Source organism: Oncorhynchus kisutch, linkage group LG13 (assembly GCF_002021735.2).
Source record: "Oncorhynchus kisutch isolate 150728-3 linkage group LG13, Okis_V2, whole genome shotgun sequence".
Classification (NCBI taxonomy): Eukaryota; Metazoa; Chordata; class Actinopteri; order Salmoniformes; family Salmonidae; genus Oncorhynchus; species Oncorhynchus kisutch.
In genome coordinates this window covers 40,782,253-40,796,384 of record NC_034186.2, presented here as the reverse complement: position 1 = coordinate 40,796,384, position 14,132 = coordinate 40,782,253, and the positions used below count along the sequence as shown (strand labels likewise).

At 43.2% G+C, this 14,132-nt stretch overlaps 1 protein-coding gene across 3 annotated transcripts in view; it reads right to left on the bottom strand.

The window, feature by feature from the left end:
• mast3b (microtubule associated serine/threonine kinase 3b) overlaps window positions 1–14,132 on the bottom strand; it is a 66,672-nt gene that overhangs the window by 19,374 nt on the left and 33,166 nt on the right. For all 3 annotated transcript variants that reach the window (XM_020498674.2, XM_020498675.2, XM_031786253.1), the window contains 3 exons: window positions 5,548–5,568; window positions 4,043–4,121; window positions 1,076–1,233 (listed from right to left, as the gene is read on the bottom strand). In XM_020498674.2, the coding sequence (XP_020354263.1) occupies window positions 1,076–1,233; window positions 4,043–4,121; window positions 5,548–5,568 (258 nt within the window). The remainder of the gene's footprint in view (window positions 1–1,075; window positions 1,234–4,042; window positions 4,122–5,547; window positions 5,569–14,132) is intronic.

Genomic DNA, 14,132 nt, shown 5'->3' with positions numbered 1-14,132 from the left:
ATCTACATTGTCTGTCTGGCCCATGTAACAGACCAACAGGCCCTTCCCTCTCACGTCGTCCCGCCTAATCTCATTGTCCAAGAGTTAGGGGTACGGTGCAGAAATGCACCCCAGCCACAGACGCATTCAGCGCTTTTTTTTTGCAATGAAAGAGGCTTCTGTTGCAGCAGATGGCAGCCTGACCACCACACACTGCAGCCCGCCCCCTCCCCCTAACCCGCCCCCTCCCCATAACCCGCCCCCCCCTGAGAACCTCCAGCCTAGCTGGTCCCCGCAGTGCTCTGCACCCACCCACCCACCTACTCATTGCACGCCATGCCACGACAACACAGGGAGCTCGGGCAGAGCACGGTACACAACGCTGCTCGCCTTAGGCCACGCGGCAACACCACGCTCTGCGTCCTAATCTATGCTTAAATCGGACCCTACGAGAGTCCCACAAATTGGTGCAGTATGTTACTTATTACAAAACAGGCTCATTTTCTACAATATTATACCACGCGAGAACAGTGAAGGTGGGAACTGCAATCCCACTGTGTAGTGAGTTTAGCTAGAGGTCAAATTGAGGCGTACTGAACATTAGCAACCGCAAAATACTTTAGCTTTGCTTTGTTACAGGAATGAATACATTTTGACTGACCACACTGTCAGAACTAGCAGCAGGGTTGGATTGTACAAAGCAGGATCAATAACTAGCTAACTCATTGATTCTTCTTTGTGACACAGCCCCCAGGTAAGGGGATATAGACGAATACATTGACTCCATTCGTCAGTTCACTGTGTAAATACTCCACTGACTCATGCTCTCGTCCACACCTAAGTTCTCTATCGCAACACAAAGGGAGGTGAGTTCATTAAGAACCAGGCAAAACAATGAGATCCTGGTACGGTAGAGTCAAATCTGGATTTGACTTAATACATTGGATTTGAAGGTGTTCCAATTAGCATGTAATAAATTCCCAGGTCAGATTTTTTTTTGGATCCACAAAAAATGTACGTAAGGGTGATGATGCATTATATCTCATTTTGATGATATGGCACATTACAGTTAAGGCGAGGATTAACGGACGGCTACCTGAGGCTGCGGGAGCGAGGGCGCATGAACGGCGAGGGTCGCACATCCTCGTCTGTTACGCTCTCTGAGCTGCGGAAGTGCTTAAACAGGAAGTGGAGCTCGTCTTGAGTGGGCTGGTAGGGGAGCTGGTGCAGGCGCTCCTGGGAAGAGGAGGAGGACTGGAGGAAAATTAGTACTTTTAACATTCAAACGCCAACACTTTATCCTGAAGGATGGAGAATCGGTATCATAATTAGGACAAGAGAACGGTTATTTCATGTGGCTTTTGAGGCTGAGTACATTATTTTCCTGATTATTTTTATGAGATGAAAGGCACACTCTGGCAGCTCCTGGCAATCTGTCAGATGTTTTGCCCCATGGGTCCTGAATAGCAGTAGATCATGGTGACTTGGCCTGCTGCATCTGTGATGCCCCTTTTCTGCCTGCTCATAAAGAGGTCACTGAGGATCACTGAAAGGCCTATTGTCTCAGTCTGACCTTGCCGCATATGCCGACCTTTCCCTTATAAAACTACTCACAAATGGAGGAACACATGGCCTGTTCTCATCTTAGACCCTCATCTAATTTTTACACCACCCTTCTCCTTCAGAATGGAGACCTTGAATTATTATTTTTTTCAACCTAATTCAGCCTTGGGACAAATTCTTTCTTGAGCGGATGGTCAGGGGGCCAGAACATAATTACAAATACTCTGAAGACTGCAAATTGACCGCAAGAAGTCCAAACATACAGTGCATTCAGAAAGTATTCAGACCCCTTGACTTTCCCCCCCTTTTTGTTACATTACAACATGATTCTAAAATTGATTAAAATGTTTTTTTCCCCCTCATCAATCTACCCACAATACCCCATAATGGCAAAGCAAAAACAGGTTAAGACATTTTTGCAAATATATAAAGAATAAAAAAGCTTAAATAATACATTTACATAAGTATTCAGACCCTTTACTCAGTACTGTGTTGAAGCACCTTTGGCAGTGATTACAGCCTCGAGTCTTCTTGGTTATGACATTACAAGCTTAGCACACCTGTATTTGGGGAGTTTCTCCCATTCTTCTCAGCAGATCCTCTCAAGCTCTGTCAGGTTGGATGGGGAACGTCGCTGCACAGCTATTTTCAGGTCTCTCCAGAGATGTTCGAGGTCCTGAGTGCTCTGGAGCAGGTTTTCATCAAGAATCTCTTTCCACTTTGTTCCATTCATCTTTCCCTCGATCCTGACTAGTCTCCCAGCCCCTGCTAATGAAAAACATCCCCACAACATGATGCTGCCACCACCATGCTTCACCGTAGGAATGTTGCCAGGTTTCCTCCAAACATGACACTTGGCATTCAGGCCAAAGAGTTCAATCTTGGTTTCATCAGAGCAGAGAATCTTGTTTCTCATGGTCTGAGAGTCCTTTAAGTGCCATTTGACAAACTCCAAGCAGGCCTTCGTGCCTTTTACTGAGGAGTGGCTTCTGTCTGGCCGCTCTACCATAAAGGCCTGTCTGGTGGAGTGACGCAGAGATGGTTGTCCTTCTGGAAGGTCCTCCCATCTCCACAGAGGAACTCTGGAGCTCTGTCAGAGTGAGCATTGTGTTCTTGGTCACCTCCCTGACCAAGGCCCTTCTCCCCCGATTGTTCAGTTTCTTCCATTTAAGAATGATGGAGGCCACTGTGTTCTTTGGGCCCATCAATGCTGCAGACATTTTTTGGTACCCTTCCCCAGATCTGTGCATCAACACAATCCTTTCTCTGAGCTCTATGGACAATTCCTTCGACCTCATGGCTTGGTTTTTGCTCTGACATGCAATGTCAACTGTGAGACCTTATATAGACAGGTGTGTGCCTTTCCAAATCATGTCCAATCAACTGAATTTACCACAGGTGGACTCCAATCAAGTTGAAGAAACATCTCAAGGATGATCAATAGAAACAGGATGTATTCAGACCCATAGCAAAGGATCTGAATACATAAGCAAATAAAGGTATTTCTGTTTTTGCTTTGTCATTATAGGGTATTGTGTGAAGATTGATGAGGATGTATATATATTTTTTATCTATTTTAGAATAAGGCTGTAACGTAACAAATTGTGGAAAAAGGGAAGGGGTTGGGAACACTTTCCGAATGCACTGTACATAATACCTGGCTAAAACAATCATTTTAAACCTTGCTGACATTTGTATATGATATATCGCTCAAATATGCGTGGGAATAATTTAGAACAGATTTCCAAAATGTAAATCACTTGGAGCTGATTTGCTGGTTATTTTAGTCGTATTTAAAAAATAAATTTTAAAAAAATCACACGATGGCCGAATTAGGCTGCCAGTTTGTGAACCCTGTCCTACTGTCTCACGCAGCACATATAGAGTGAAAAGGTACCAAGTTCATCTGTCTGTCAGAAACGTAGATGCTGGTAGATTTGTGAGCATGAGAGTTTGTATTAGATTTGTTGGGGCGTATGGGGAGCAGAGGGCTAAACTCTCCCCAGTCGCCTATAAAGCCCCCACAGTTGTATTCTCTCATATAGAATATTTGATTTTCACATCTTATTCTGTTAATTCTGTTCATGCTTAACCATGAACAATATCCGCAGGGTAAGCAAAAGATATGAGGGCATTTAAGTGCGCACCCTTTCGGCACAGGAGCATTGATAATGCTCTTCCAAGCATCAAATCCTATTACAAGCACAAATACAGAACATTAGCTCATCACGTCACACTTGAATACATTCATGTACTGTGGGCCCATTATCACTAGACATTATCCACCGCAGGCTAGGAGCCAAACATAAATGACTCATTCAGACACATGATGATTCAAGATAGGATTTGTCCCATTTGATCACATGGTCACAGTGTTGTCCCTTTCAGCCACAGACGCATTTCTTATCCTATTCAGATCTTGTTGAATGGTTTATATGGTGTTGTGAAACTGCAGTTTCATGTGGACCCTGTTGGAGCTGGGTGAGGGCTAGAGACTTACAGAGACCGTGGAACTTGGGGGGTTGGTTCCGTAGCCGGAGGAGGGGAGGGACGCCAAAGACCATCGTCTGCCTTCCGCTCTGGAGAAAAACAGACAGACATTGTTATGTTACCTTGTACATTTTTGCATTTCATATCAACTGCCTTGTAACGCGTTACGTCTTCCCCACACTACACTGAAAGCCTTGTCTTTTGCTATTACTCTGTTCTTCGTGATGTAATACGCATTCGGGATTGTGTCATGTGTAATTACTATGCACTTGCAATGTACAGTCAGGTCCATAATTAATGGCACCATTGATAAAGATGAGCAACCAAGACCGTATCAAATAAATAATACAAATACTGAGCTATACTGTATGCTCAAAAAATGTGAGAAATTATATTATTCGATACTAATACAATTGCTCAGAGGAATAGATGAGTTGTTAAACAATCTAAAGAAGATAGGGGTCAAAATTATTGGCGCCCATGTTTTCAATACTCCAGCACCCTCCCTTTGCGAGGATAACAACACTGAGCCTTCTTCTAAAATGTTTTATGAGAACACGTTGGGAGGGGTCTTAGACCATTCCTCCATACAGAATCTTTCCAGATACTTGATGTCCTTCGTCTGTTCTTATGTACTGCCCTCTAATTCAAACCACAGGTTTTCAATGGGTCTCAACTCCGGAGACTGAGATTGCCATTGCAAAATGTTGACTTTGTGGTCAATTAACCATTTCTTTGTACTTGGGGTTATTGTCTTGCTGGAAGAGCCACTAGCTGCCAACTGTCACCCTCCTGGCAGAGGCAACCAGGTTTTTGTCTAAAATGTCCTGGTACTTAGAAAAGTTCATGGTGCCGTTTCTAAAGTCCCCTGTATCGAGGACCTGTGTGGTTCTGGTACTGGTTCCAACAGACATTTTAACTTACAAATTGATCTGTGGACACGGTATATCGAAATGGCTTGCATTGAGCGGTAGCCCTGGTTCCCACGGACTCATGATCCTATCTCTTCCGCCTGTGTGACGTAGGATGTGGAATCTGACAGCATTATCAGTAATCTAAAATAGATTTAAACAACAAAAAACTTCCTGCATATGGTTCTGATTTTCTAACGCCAAACCCACCACTGGTGTGTGTGACCAAAGAGCTCTATTTTCATGTCATATGACCATAGCACCTGTTCCAATCCAAGTGGCAATGCAGTTTATCTCTGATGTTATGGCTATTTAGCTTTCACTGGTACTGTGGCCAGTGAACGGCACCATTGACCTTAATAGCTCAATATAGCTGCAACATAGCTACAATAACAGCTGCAATATAGCTCAGTTATTATATGACCTATTTTACACAAGGTATTTGTTGCTGTTCTTTATCAAGGGTGTAAATAATTACGGGCCTGACTGTATCTGGGCTGATGAAGGACAAGGGGATGTGATCTTTTCAGAAGAAGTGGTAACCAAATATAGAGGCGTGAAAGGAGAAAGGCACGAAGGACAATAGGATAAGAGAGAGACCTACCTGTCAGCACGAGCCATGTGGCTGAGGTCACGACAGCAGGAGAAGCAAGAGAGAGATTACGGGGGAACATGTGAAACTGTTACAGGTTAAGTTTGCATCTTTCCACAGTCTCATGCTTAGATTGAACATGACTGCGATAGTGAGCCAACTGACCTGTGACATTTCATTTGACGAATGAAGTCGGACACAATTGGCTAATGTGTCAGCCTTCATTTGTCTAGCATGGGGAGAACAGGTTCAACATGAATTCAAAGAGCAAAAAAAAAAATGCTGTAGCACTTATTTGCTCTTTCTAAAAACCAGGGATACGGGCAAAGGAAATGATCAGGGGGCAGAAATTATAAAGGGTCTTATCATTTCAGTGCAGTTCCTTTTCAGCCCATATCAAATTTCCAGAGACATTGTGTAAAACCATATATTTTCCTATCAAATCTGGGTTTAAGAAAAATTGGTTATGCACATTTCTCTACATGTTGCATAACCAATAATGAGTTGCCATCAGGAATCGAAGCCAGGGTTGTGAATAAAGGGATGTTGAGTAACTGCGAACACACTGCTGGCCAAATGTGGTTTTAAAGAGGATCAAAATGAAAGCCGACTAAAAACAAATTGTTCCAGCTTAAAGGATTCAGCAACTCCTAGTTGAACGTTCTGACTTTTCCAGCCCGAAAACAGCTTCCTGATGGCAACAGCTGTCGACAGTCTTCCAACATTGGGAACATCTTCTTAATGAGAAAACATTGGAATAAGACTGATTTAGTATAAAACCACATCCCATTATTGGTTTCTGCAATGTCTTGATTTCTGTGTGGAAACTGTCTGATGTTTGCGGGTATCTGTTCGTATATGAAGTTCTCTTGTTTTTATGTTCACCTGCTCAGGGACTGCAACGCATCTTCTCACGTATACTGAGACTAAAGTTTTTGATGTACATTGTCACCGCTCAAATAAACATAACAAATAAACTTATTTTATAAATACAAAAAAACTACTTTATATTGAAATATCTTTTCACGCACGCACACACCTCATCTGAGTGAGGAAAAGGCTAACCTAGCAGGAAGGATGTGATCTCCACTATTTATTCATTTGACCTTTATTTAACTAGGCAAGTCAGTTAAGAACACATTCTTATTTTCAATGACAGCCTAGGAACAGTGGGTTAACTGCCTGTTCAGGGGCAGAATGACAGATTTGTACCTTGTCAGCTCGGGGGTTTGAACTTGCGACCTTCCTAGTCCAACACTCTAACCACTAGGCTATCCTGCCACCAACCAACAATCCAACCACAGCCTCCAGCTCTCTGCTTTATTTACAGTGCATTCAGAAAGTATTCACACCCCTGGACTTTTTACACATGTTGTTGTGTCACAGCCTGAACTTAAAATGGATGACATTTAGATTTTGTGTCACTGGCCTACACACAATACCCCATAATGTCAATGGGGTACATTGTTTTGAGACATTTTTTACAAATTATTTAAAAATGAAAAGCTGAAATGTCTTGAGTCAATAAGTATTCAACCCCTTTGTTATGGAAAGCCTAAATATGTTCAGGAGTAAAAATGTGATAAACAAGTCACATAATATATCAATATATATATCAATATATCAATATATCACATATCAAGACCATTTCGAGGACAGCTTTTTTCCATCTACGTAACATTGCAAAAATCAGAAACTTTCTGTCCAAAAATGATGCAGAAAAATTAATCCATGCTTTTGTCACTTCTAGGTTAGACTACTGCAATGCTCTATTTTCCGGCTACCCGGATAAAGCACTAAATAAACTTCAGTTAGTGCTAAATACGGCTGCTAGAATCCTGACTAGAACCAAAAAATTTGATCATATTACTCCAGTGCTAGCCTCTCTACACTGGCTTCCTGTCAAAGCAAGGGCTGATTTCAAGGTTTTACTGCTAACCTACAAAGCATTACATGGGCTTGCTCCTACATATCTCTCTGATTTGGTCCTGCCGTACATACCTATACGTATGCTACGGTCACAAGACGCAGGCCTCCTAATTGTCCCTAGAATTTCTAAGCAAACAGCTGGAGGCAGGGCTTTCTCCTATAGAGCTCCATTTTTATGGAACGGTCTGCCTACCCATGTCAGAGACGCAAACTCGGTCTCAACCTTTAAGTCTTTACTGAAGACTCATCTCTTCAGTGGGTCATATGATTGAGTGTAGTCTGGCCCAGGAGTGGGAAGGTGAACGGAAAGGCTCTGGAGCAACGAACCGCCCTTGCTGTCTCTGCCTGGCCGGTTCCCCTCTTTCCACTGGGATTCTCTGCCTCTAACCCTATTACAGGGGCTGAGTCACTGGCTTGCTGGGGCTCTCTCATGCTGTCCCTGGAGGGGGTGCGTCACCTGAGTGGGTTGATTCACTGTTGTGGTCATCCTGTCTGGGTTGGCGCCCCCCCCCCCCCCCTTGGGTTGTGCCGTGGCGGAGATCTTTGTGGGCTATACTCAGCCTTGTCTCAGGATGGTAAGTTGGTGGTTGAAGATATCCCTCTAGTGGTGTGGGGGCTGTGCTTTGGCAAAGTGGGTGGGGTTATATCCTTCCTGTTTGGCCCTGTCCGGGGGTGTCCTCGGATGGGGCCACAGTGTCTCCTGACCCCTCCTGTCTCAGCCTCCAGTATTTATGCTGCAGTAGTTTATGTGTCGGGGGGCTGGGGTCAGTTTGTTATATCTGGAGTACTTCTCCTGTCCTATTCGGTGTCCTGTGTGAATCTAAGTGTGCGTTCTCTAATTCTCTCCTTCTCTCTTTCTTTCTCTCTCTCGGAGGACCTGAGCCCTAGGACCATGCCCCAGGACTACCTGACATGATGACTCCTTGCTGTCCCCAGTCCACCTGGCCATGCTGCTGTTCCAGTTTCAACTGACCTGAGCCCTAGGACCATGCCCCAGGACTACCTGACATGATGACTCCTTGCTGTCCCCAGTCTACCTGGCCATGCTGCTGCTCCAGTTTCAACTTCCACCTGACTGTGCTGCTGCTCTAGTTTCAACTGTTCTGCCTTATTATTATTCGACCATGCTGGTCATTTATGAACATTGAACATCTTGACCATGTTCTGTTATAATCTCCACCCGGCACAGCCAGAAGAGGACTGGCCACCCCACATAGCCTGGTTCCTCTCTAGGTTTCTTCCTAGGTATTGGCCTTTCTAGGGAGTTTTTCCTAGCCACCGTGCTTCTCCACCTGCATTGCTTGCTGTTTGGGGTTTTAGGCTGGGTTTCTGTACAGCACTTTGAGATATCAGCTGATGTACGAAGGGCTATATAAATAAATTTGATTTGATTTGATTTGACATAATAAGTTGCATGGATTCACTCTGTGTGCAATAATAGTGTTTAACGTGATTTTTGAATGACTACGTCATCTCTGTACCCCACACATACAATTATCTGTAAGGTCCCTCAGTCAGGCAGTGAATTTTAAACACAGATTCAAATACAAATACCAGGGAATATTTCCAATGCCTCGTAAATAAGGGCACCTATTGGTAGATTGGTAAAAAAAAATGAATATCCCTTTGAGCATGAAGTTATTCATTACACTTTGGATGGTGTATCAATAGACCCAGTCACTACAAAGATATAGGCTTCCTTCCTAACTCAGTTGCCAGAGAGGATGGGACTCTAATGGCTGTGATAGGAGAAAACTGAGGATGGATCAACAACATTGTAGTTACTCCACAATATTAACCTAATTGACAGAGGGAAAAGAAGGAAGCCTGTACAGAATAAAAAATATTCCAAAACATGCATCCCCTTTGTACCACTCTCCATATTTACAAGTATAGTGGTGGCTGCATCATGTTATAGGTATGCTTGTAATCGTTAAAGACTGGGGAGTTTTTTGGCATAAAAAAAGGGCCATAGATAGAAGAGGAAAATGGCCCTTAGAATTCAGACGAACACACACAAAAAACATCCAGAGAGCTTTAAGTATAACCAGGTCCACATACTAAGATTGAATATTTTCCCGGGGTGTCATTCAAAAGCATTATAAAGCATATACAGTGCCTTCAGACCCCTTGATTTCTTCCACATTTTGTAACGTTACAGCCTTATTCTAAAATGGATTAAATAAAAAAATGTCCTCAGCAATCTACACACAACACCCCATAAAGACAAAGCGAAAACAGGATTTTACTTACATAAGTATTCAGACCCTTTTCTATGAGACTTGAAATTGAGCTCAGGTGCATCCTGTTTCCATTGATCATCCTTGAGCTGTTTCTCCAACATCATTGGAGTCCACATGTGGTAAATTGAATTGATTGGACATAATATGGAAAGGTACACACTTGTCTATATAAGGTCCCACAGTTGACAGGGCATGACAGAGCAAAAACCAAGCCATGAGGTAGAAGGAATTGTCGGTAGAGCTCTGAGACAGGATTGTGTCCAGGCACAGATCTGGAGAAGGGTACCAAAAAATTTCTACAGCATTGAAGGTCTCCAAGAACACAGTGGCCTCCATCATTCTTAAATGGAAGAAGTTTGGAACCAACAAAACTCTTTCTTGAGCTGTTCGCCCGGCCAAACTGAGCAATCGGGGGAGAAGGGCCTTGGTCAGGCAGGTGACCAGGAACCCGATAGTCACTCTGACAGAGCTCTAGAGTTCCTCTGTGGAGATGGGAGAACCTTCCAAAAGGACAACAATCTCTGCAGCACTCCACCAATCAGGCCTTTATGGTAAGAGTGGCTAGACAGAAGCCACTCCTCAGTAAAAGGCACATGACAGCCCGCTTGGAGTTTGTCAAAAGGCACCTAAAGACTCTCAGACAATGAGAAACAAGATTCTCTGGTCAGATGAAACCAAAATTGAGATTATCTCCAGAGAAGAATGGGAGAAACTCCCCAAATACAGGTGTGCCAAACTTGTAGCGTCATTCCCAAGAAGACTCGAGGCTGTAATCGCTGCCAAAGGTGCTTCAACAAAGTACTGAGTAAAGGGTCTGAATAATTATGAAAATGTGATATTTCAGTTATTTTTTTTTATAAATTGGCAAACATTTCTAAAAACCTGTTTTTGCTTTGTCATTATTGGGTAATGTGTGTAGATTGAAGAGGGGGGAAAAAACAATTAAATATATTTTAGAATAAGGCTGTGACACATTGTGGAAAAGGTCAAGGGGTCTGAATAATTTCCAAATGCACTGTGTCTGGATTTGATCAGCATGAAAATTCCAACCTGATGCTACCTGAGCCCGATGAGACATATATTAAATACATTGACGACGTTTAATGAGCCCTACATTGACGACATTTAATGAGCCCTACATTGACGACATTTAATGAGCCCTACATTGACGACGTTTAATGAGCCCTACATTGACGACATTTAATGAGCCCTACATTGACGACATTTAATGAGCCCTACATTGACGACATTTAATGAGCCCTACATTGACGACATTTAATGAGCCCAAGCCCAAATGATTTTGCAGTTATCCAATACATTGCACATTACTCACGACAGAAAGACAGAAAAGCCCATAGATGTAGCTAGCTATATGCTCTCTTGGGTAAATAAATGTAACTAGCTCCAGCAGGCTCATCTTTTTGAGTGTGAACTGTATTACTGTACTGCATTGTATTATATGGACTGGAATTACACACATCGTTCAAACCATGATAAAGCTGAAAGAACATCTGATTCTGGTGCACCAGAAAGTATATGCTAGAGAATTTGATTATAATTTTGAAATATAATAGGGCATATTTGTATAATCAGTAGTCTGACGAATATATACCTTTCATATTTCCCCGAATGTTATTGGCCTACCTCCTCTTTCTCTCTCTACTGTTGCTTCATTCTTTCCTCCCTTTCAACATTTTATTGTCCTTATCTTCATCATTCTAATGACATGCTTGAATAATATAGGACTAGAATTAGACGCAGACGGCTTTCACCTCTCTTCACAAAGATTGAATGGTTATGGGTCTGAATAAATAACTGCAATAGCCTACCGTGTAAGCTCTTCTTTCAAATTACCAGTGAGTTCTGTTGGCTGCTGAACTTAACGTTCAGCAAAAAAAGAGCTTGCGCCCCTCTTCAAATAGTCTATTGGTATAAGAAATGCTATAAAAAAAAGAATGTCCAGCAAGCTGTTCTAGTCGAGATTTTCCTGCATGGGCCTCCAAGAGCCAAGGAGTGTTTTTTAAGGAGAGGCCAGCGGAGCACAGGTGCATGCGTGTAGCGCAAGAAAAATGGGGGCTAAAAGTCAGAAGCTTACTATGCATAAACCATTAACTAGCTAAATATAAGGCTAATACTGCATTGAATATATTACCTGAAAGAGGTAGGCTAGGACAAATACATACACTGTATAGGGCTACATAGAGCTGCTTCATGTGCTTGGCCCTCCTATGAAAAACATAATAAACGGCTCCCTTTCCACCGGATGTCTACCAAACTCACTAAAAGTGGCAGTAATAAAGCCTCTCTTGAAAAAGCCAAACCCAGAAAATATAAAAACAATTGGCATATATCGAATCTACCATTCCTCTCACAATTTTGGGGAAAAGCTGTTGTGCAGCAACTCACTGCATTCCTGAAGACAAACAATGTATACGAAACGCTTCAGTCTGGTTTTAGACCCCATCATAGCACTGAGACTGCACTCGTGAAGGTGGTAAATTACCTTTTAATGGCGTCAGAACAAGGCTCTGCATCTGTCCTTGTGCTCCTAGACCTTAGTGCTGCTTTTGATACCATCGATCACCACATTCTTTTGGAGAGATTGGAAACCCAAAATGGTCTACACGGACAAGTTCTGGTCTGGTTTAGATCTTATATGTCGGAAAGATATCAGTTTGTCTCTGTGAATGGTTTGTCCACATCAACTGTACATTTCGGTGTTCCTCAAGGTTCCGTTTTAGGACCACTATTGTTTTCACTATATATTTTACCTCTTGGGGATGTCATTCGAAAACATAATGTTAACTTTCACTGCTATGCGGATGACACACAGCTGTACATTTCAATGAAACATGGTGAAGCCCCAAAATTGCCCTCGCTAGAAGCCTGTGTTTCAGACATAAGGAAGTGGATGGCTGCAAACTTTCTACTTTTAAACTCGGACAAAACAGAGATGCTTGTCCCAAGAAACAAAGAGATCTTCTGTTGTATCTGACAATTAATCTTAATGGTTGTACAGTCGTCTCAAATAAAACTGTGAAGGACCTCGGCGTTACTCTGGACCCTGATCTCTCTTTTGACGAACATATCAACATTGTTTCAAGGACAGCTTTTTTCCATTTACGTAACATTGCAAAAATCAGAAACTTTCTGTCCAAAAATGATGCAGAAAAATGTATCCATGCTTTTGTTACTTCTAGGTTAGACTACTGCAATGCTCTACTTTCCGGCTACCCGGATAAAGCACTAAATAAACTTCAGTTAGTGCTAAATACGGCTGCTAGAAAGCTGACTAGAACCAAAATATTTGATCATATTACTCCAGTGCTAGCCTCCCTACACTGGCTTCCTGTCAAGGCAAGGGCTGATTTCAAGGTTTTACTGCTAACCTACAAAGCATTACATGGGCTTGCTCCTACCTATCTCTCTGATTTGGTCCTGCCGTACACACCTACACCTACGCTACGGTCACAAGACGCAGGCCTCCTAATTGTCCCTAGAATTTCTAAGCAAACAGCTGGAGGCAGGGCTTTCTCCTATAGAGCTTCATTTTTATGGAATGGTCTGCCTACCCATGTGAGAGACGCAAACTCGGTCTCAACCTTTAAGTCTTTACTGAAGACTCATCTCTTCAGTGGGTCATATGATTGAGTGTAGTCTGGCCCAGGAGTGTGAAGGTGAACAGAAAGGCTCTGGAGCAACGAACCGCCCTTGCTGTCTCTGCCTGGCCAGTTCCCCTCTTTCTACTGGGATTCTCTGCCTCTAACCCTATTACAGGGGCTGAGTCACTGGCTTACTGGTGCTCTTTCATGCCGTCCCTAGGAGGGGTGCGTCACTTGAGTGGGTTGAGTCACTGATGTGATCTTCCTGTCTGGGTTGGCGCATCCCCTTGGGTTGTGCCGTGGCGGAGATCTTTGTGGGCTATACTCGGCCTTGTCTCAGGATGGTAAGTTGGTGGTTGAAGTTATCCCTCTAGTGGTGTGGGGGCTGTGCTTTGGCAAAGTGGGTGGGGTTATATCCTTCCTGTTTGGCCCTGTCCGGGGGTATCATCGGATGGGGCTACAGTGTCTCCTGACCCCTCCTGTCTCAGCCTCCAGTATTTATGCTGCAGTAGTTTATGTGTCGGGGGGGCTAGGGTCAGTTTGTTATATCTGGAGTACTTCTCCTGTCCTATCCGGTGTCCTGTGTGAATTTAAGTATGCTCTCTCTAATTCTCTTTCTTTCTCTCTCTCGAAGGACCTGAGCCCCAGGACCATGCCTCAGGACTACCTGGCATGATTACTCCTTGCTGTCCCCAGTCCACCTGGCCGTGCTGCTGCTCCAGTTTCAACTGTTCTGCCTGTGATTATTATTATTTGACCATGCTGGTAATTTATGAACATTTGAACATCTTGGCCATGTTCTGTTATAATCTCCACCCGGCAC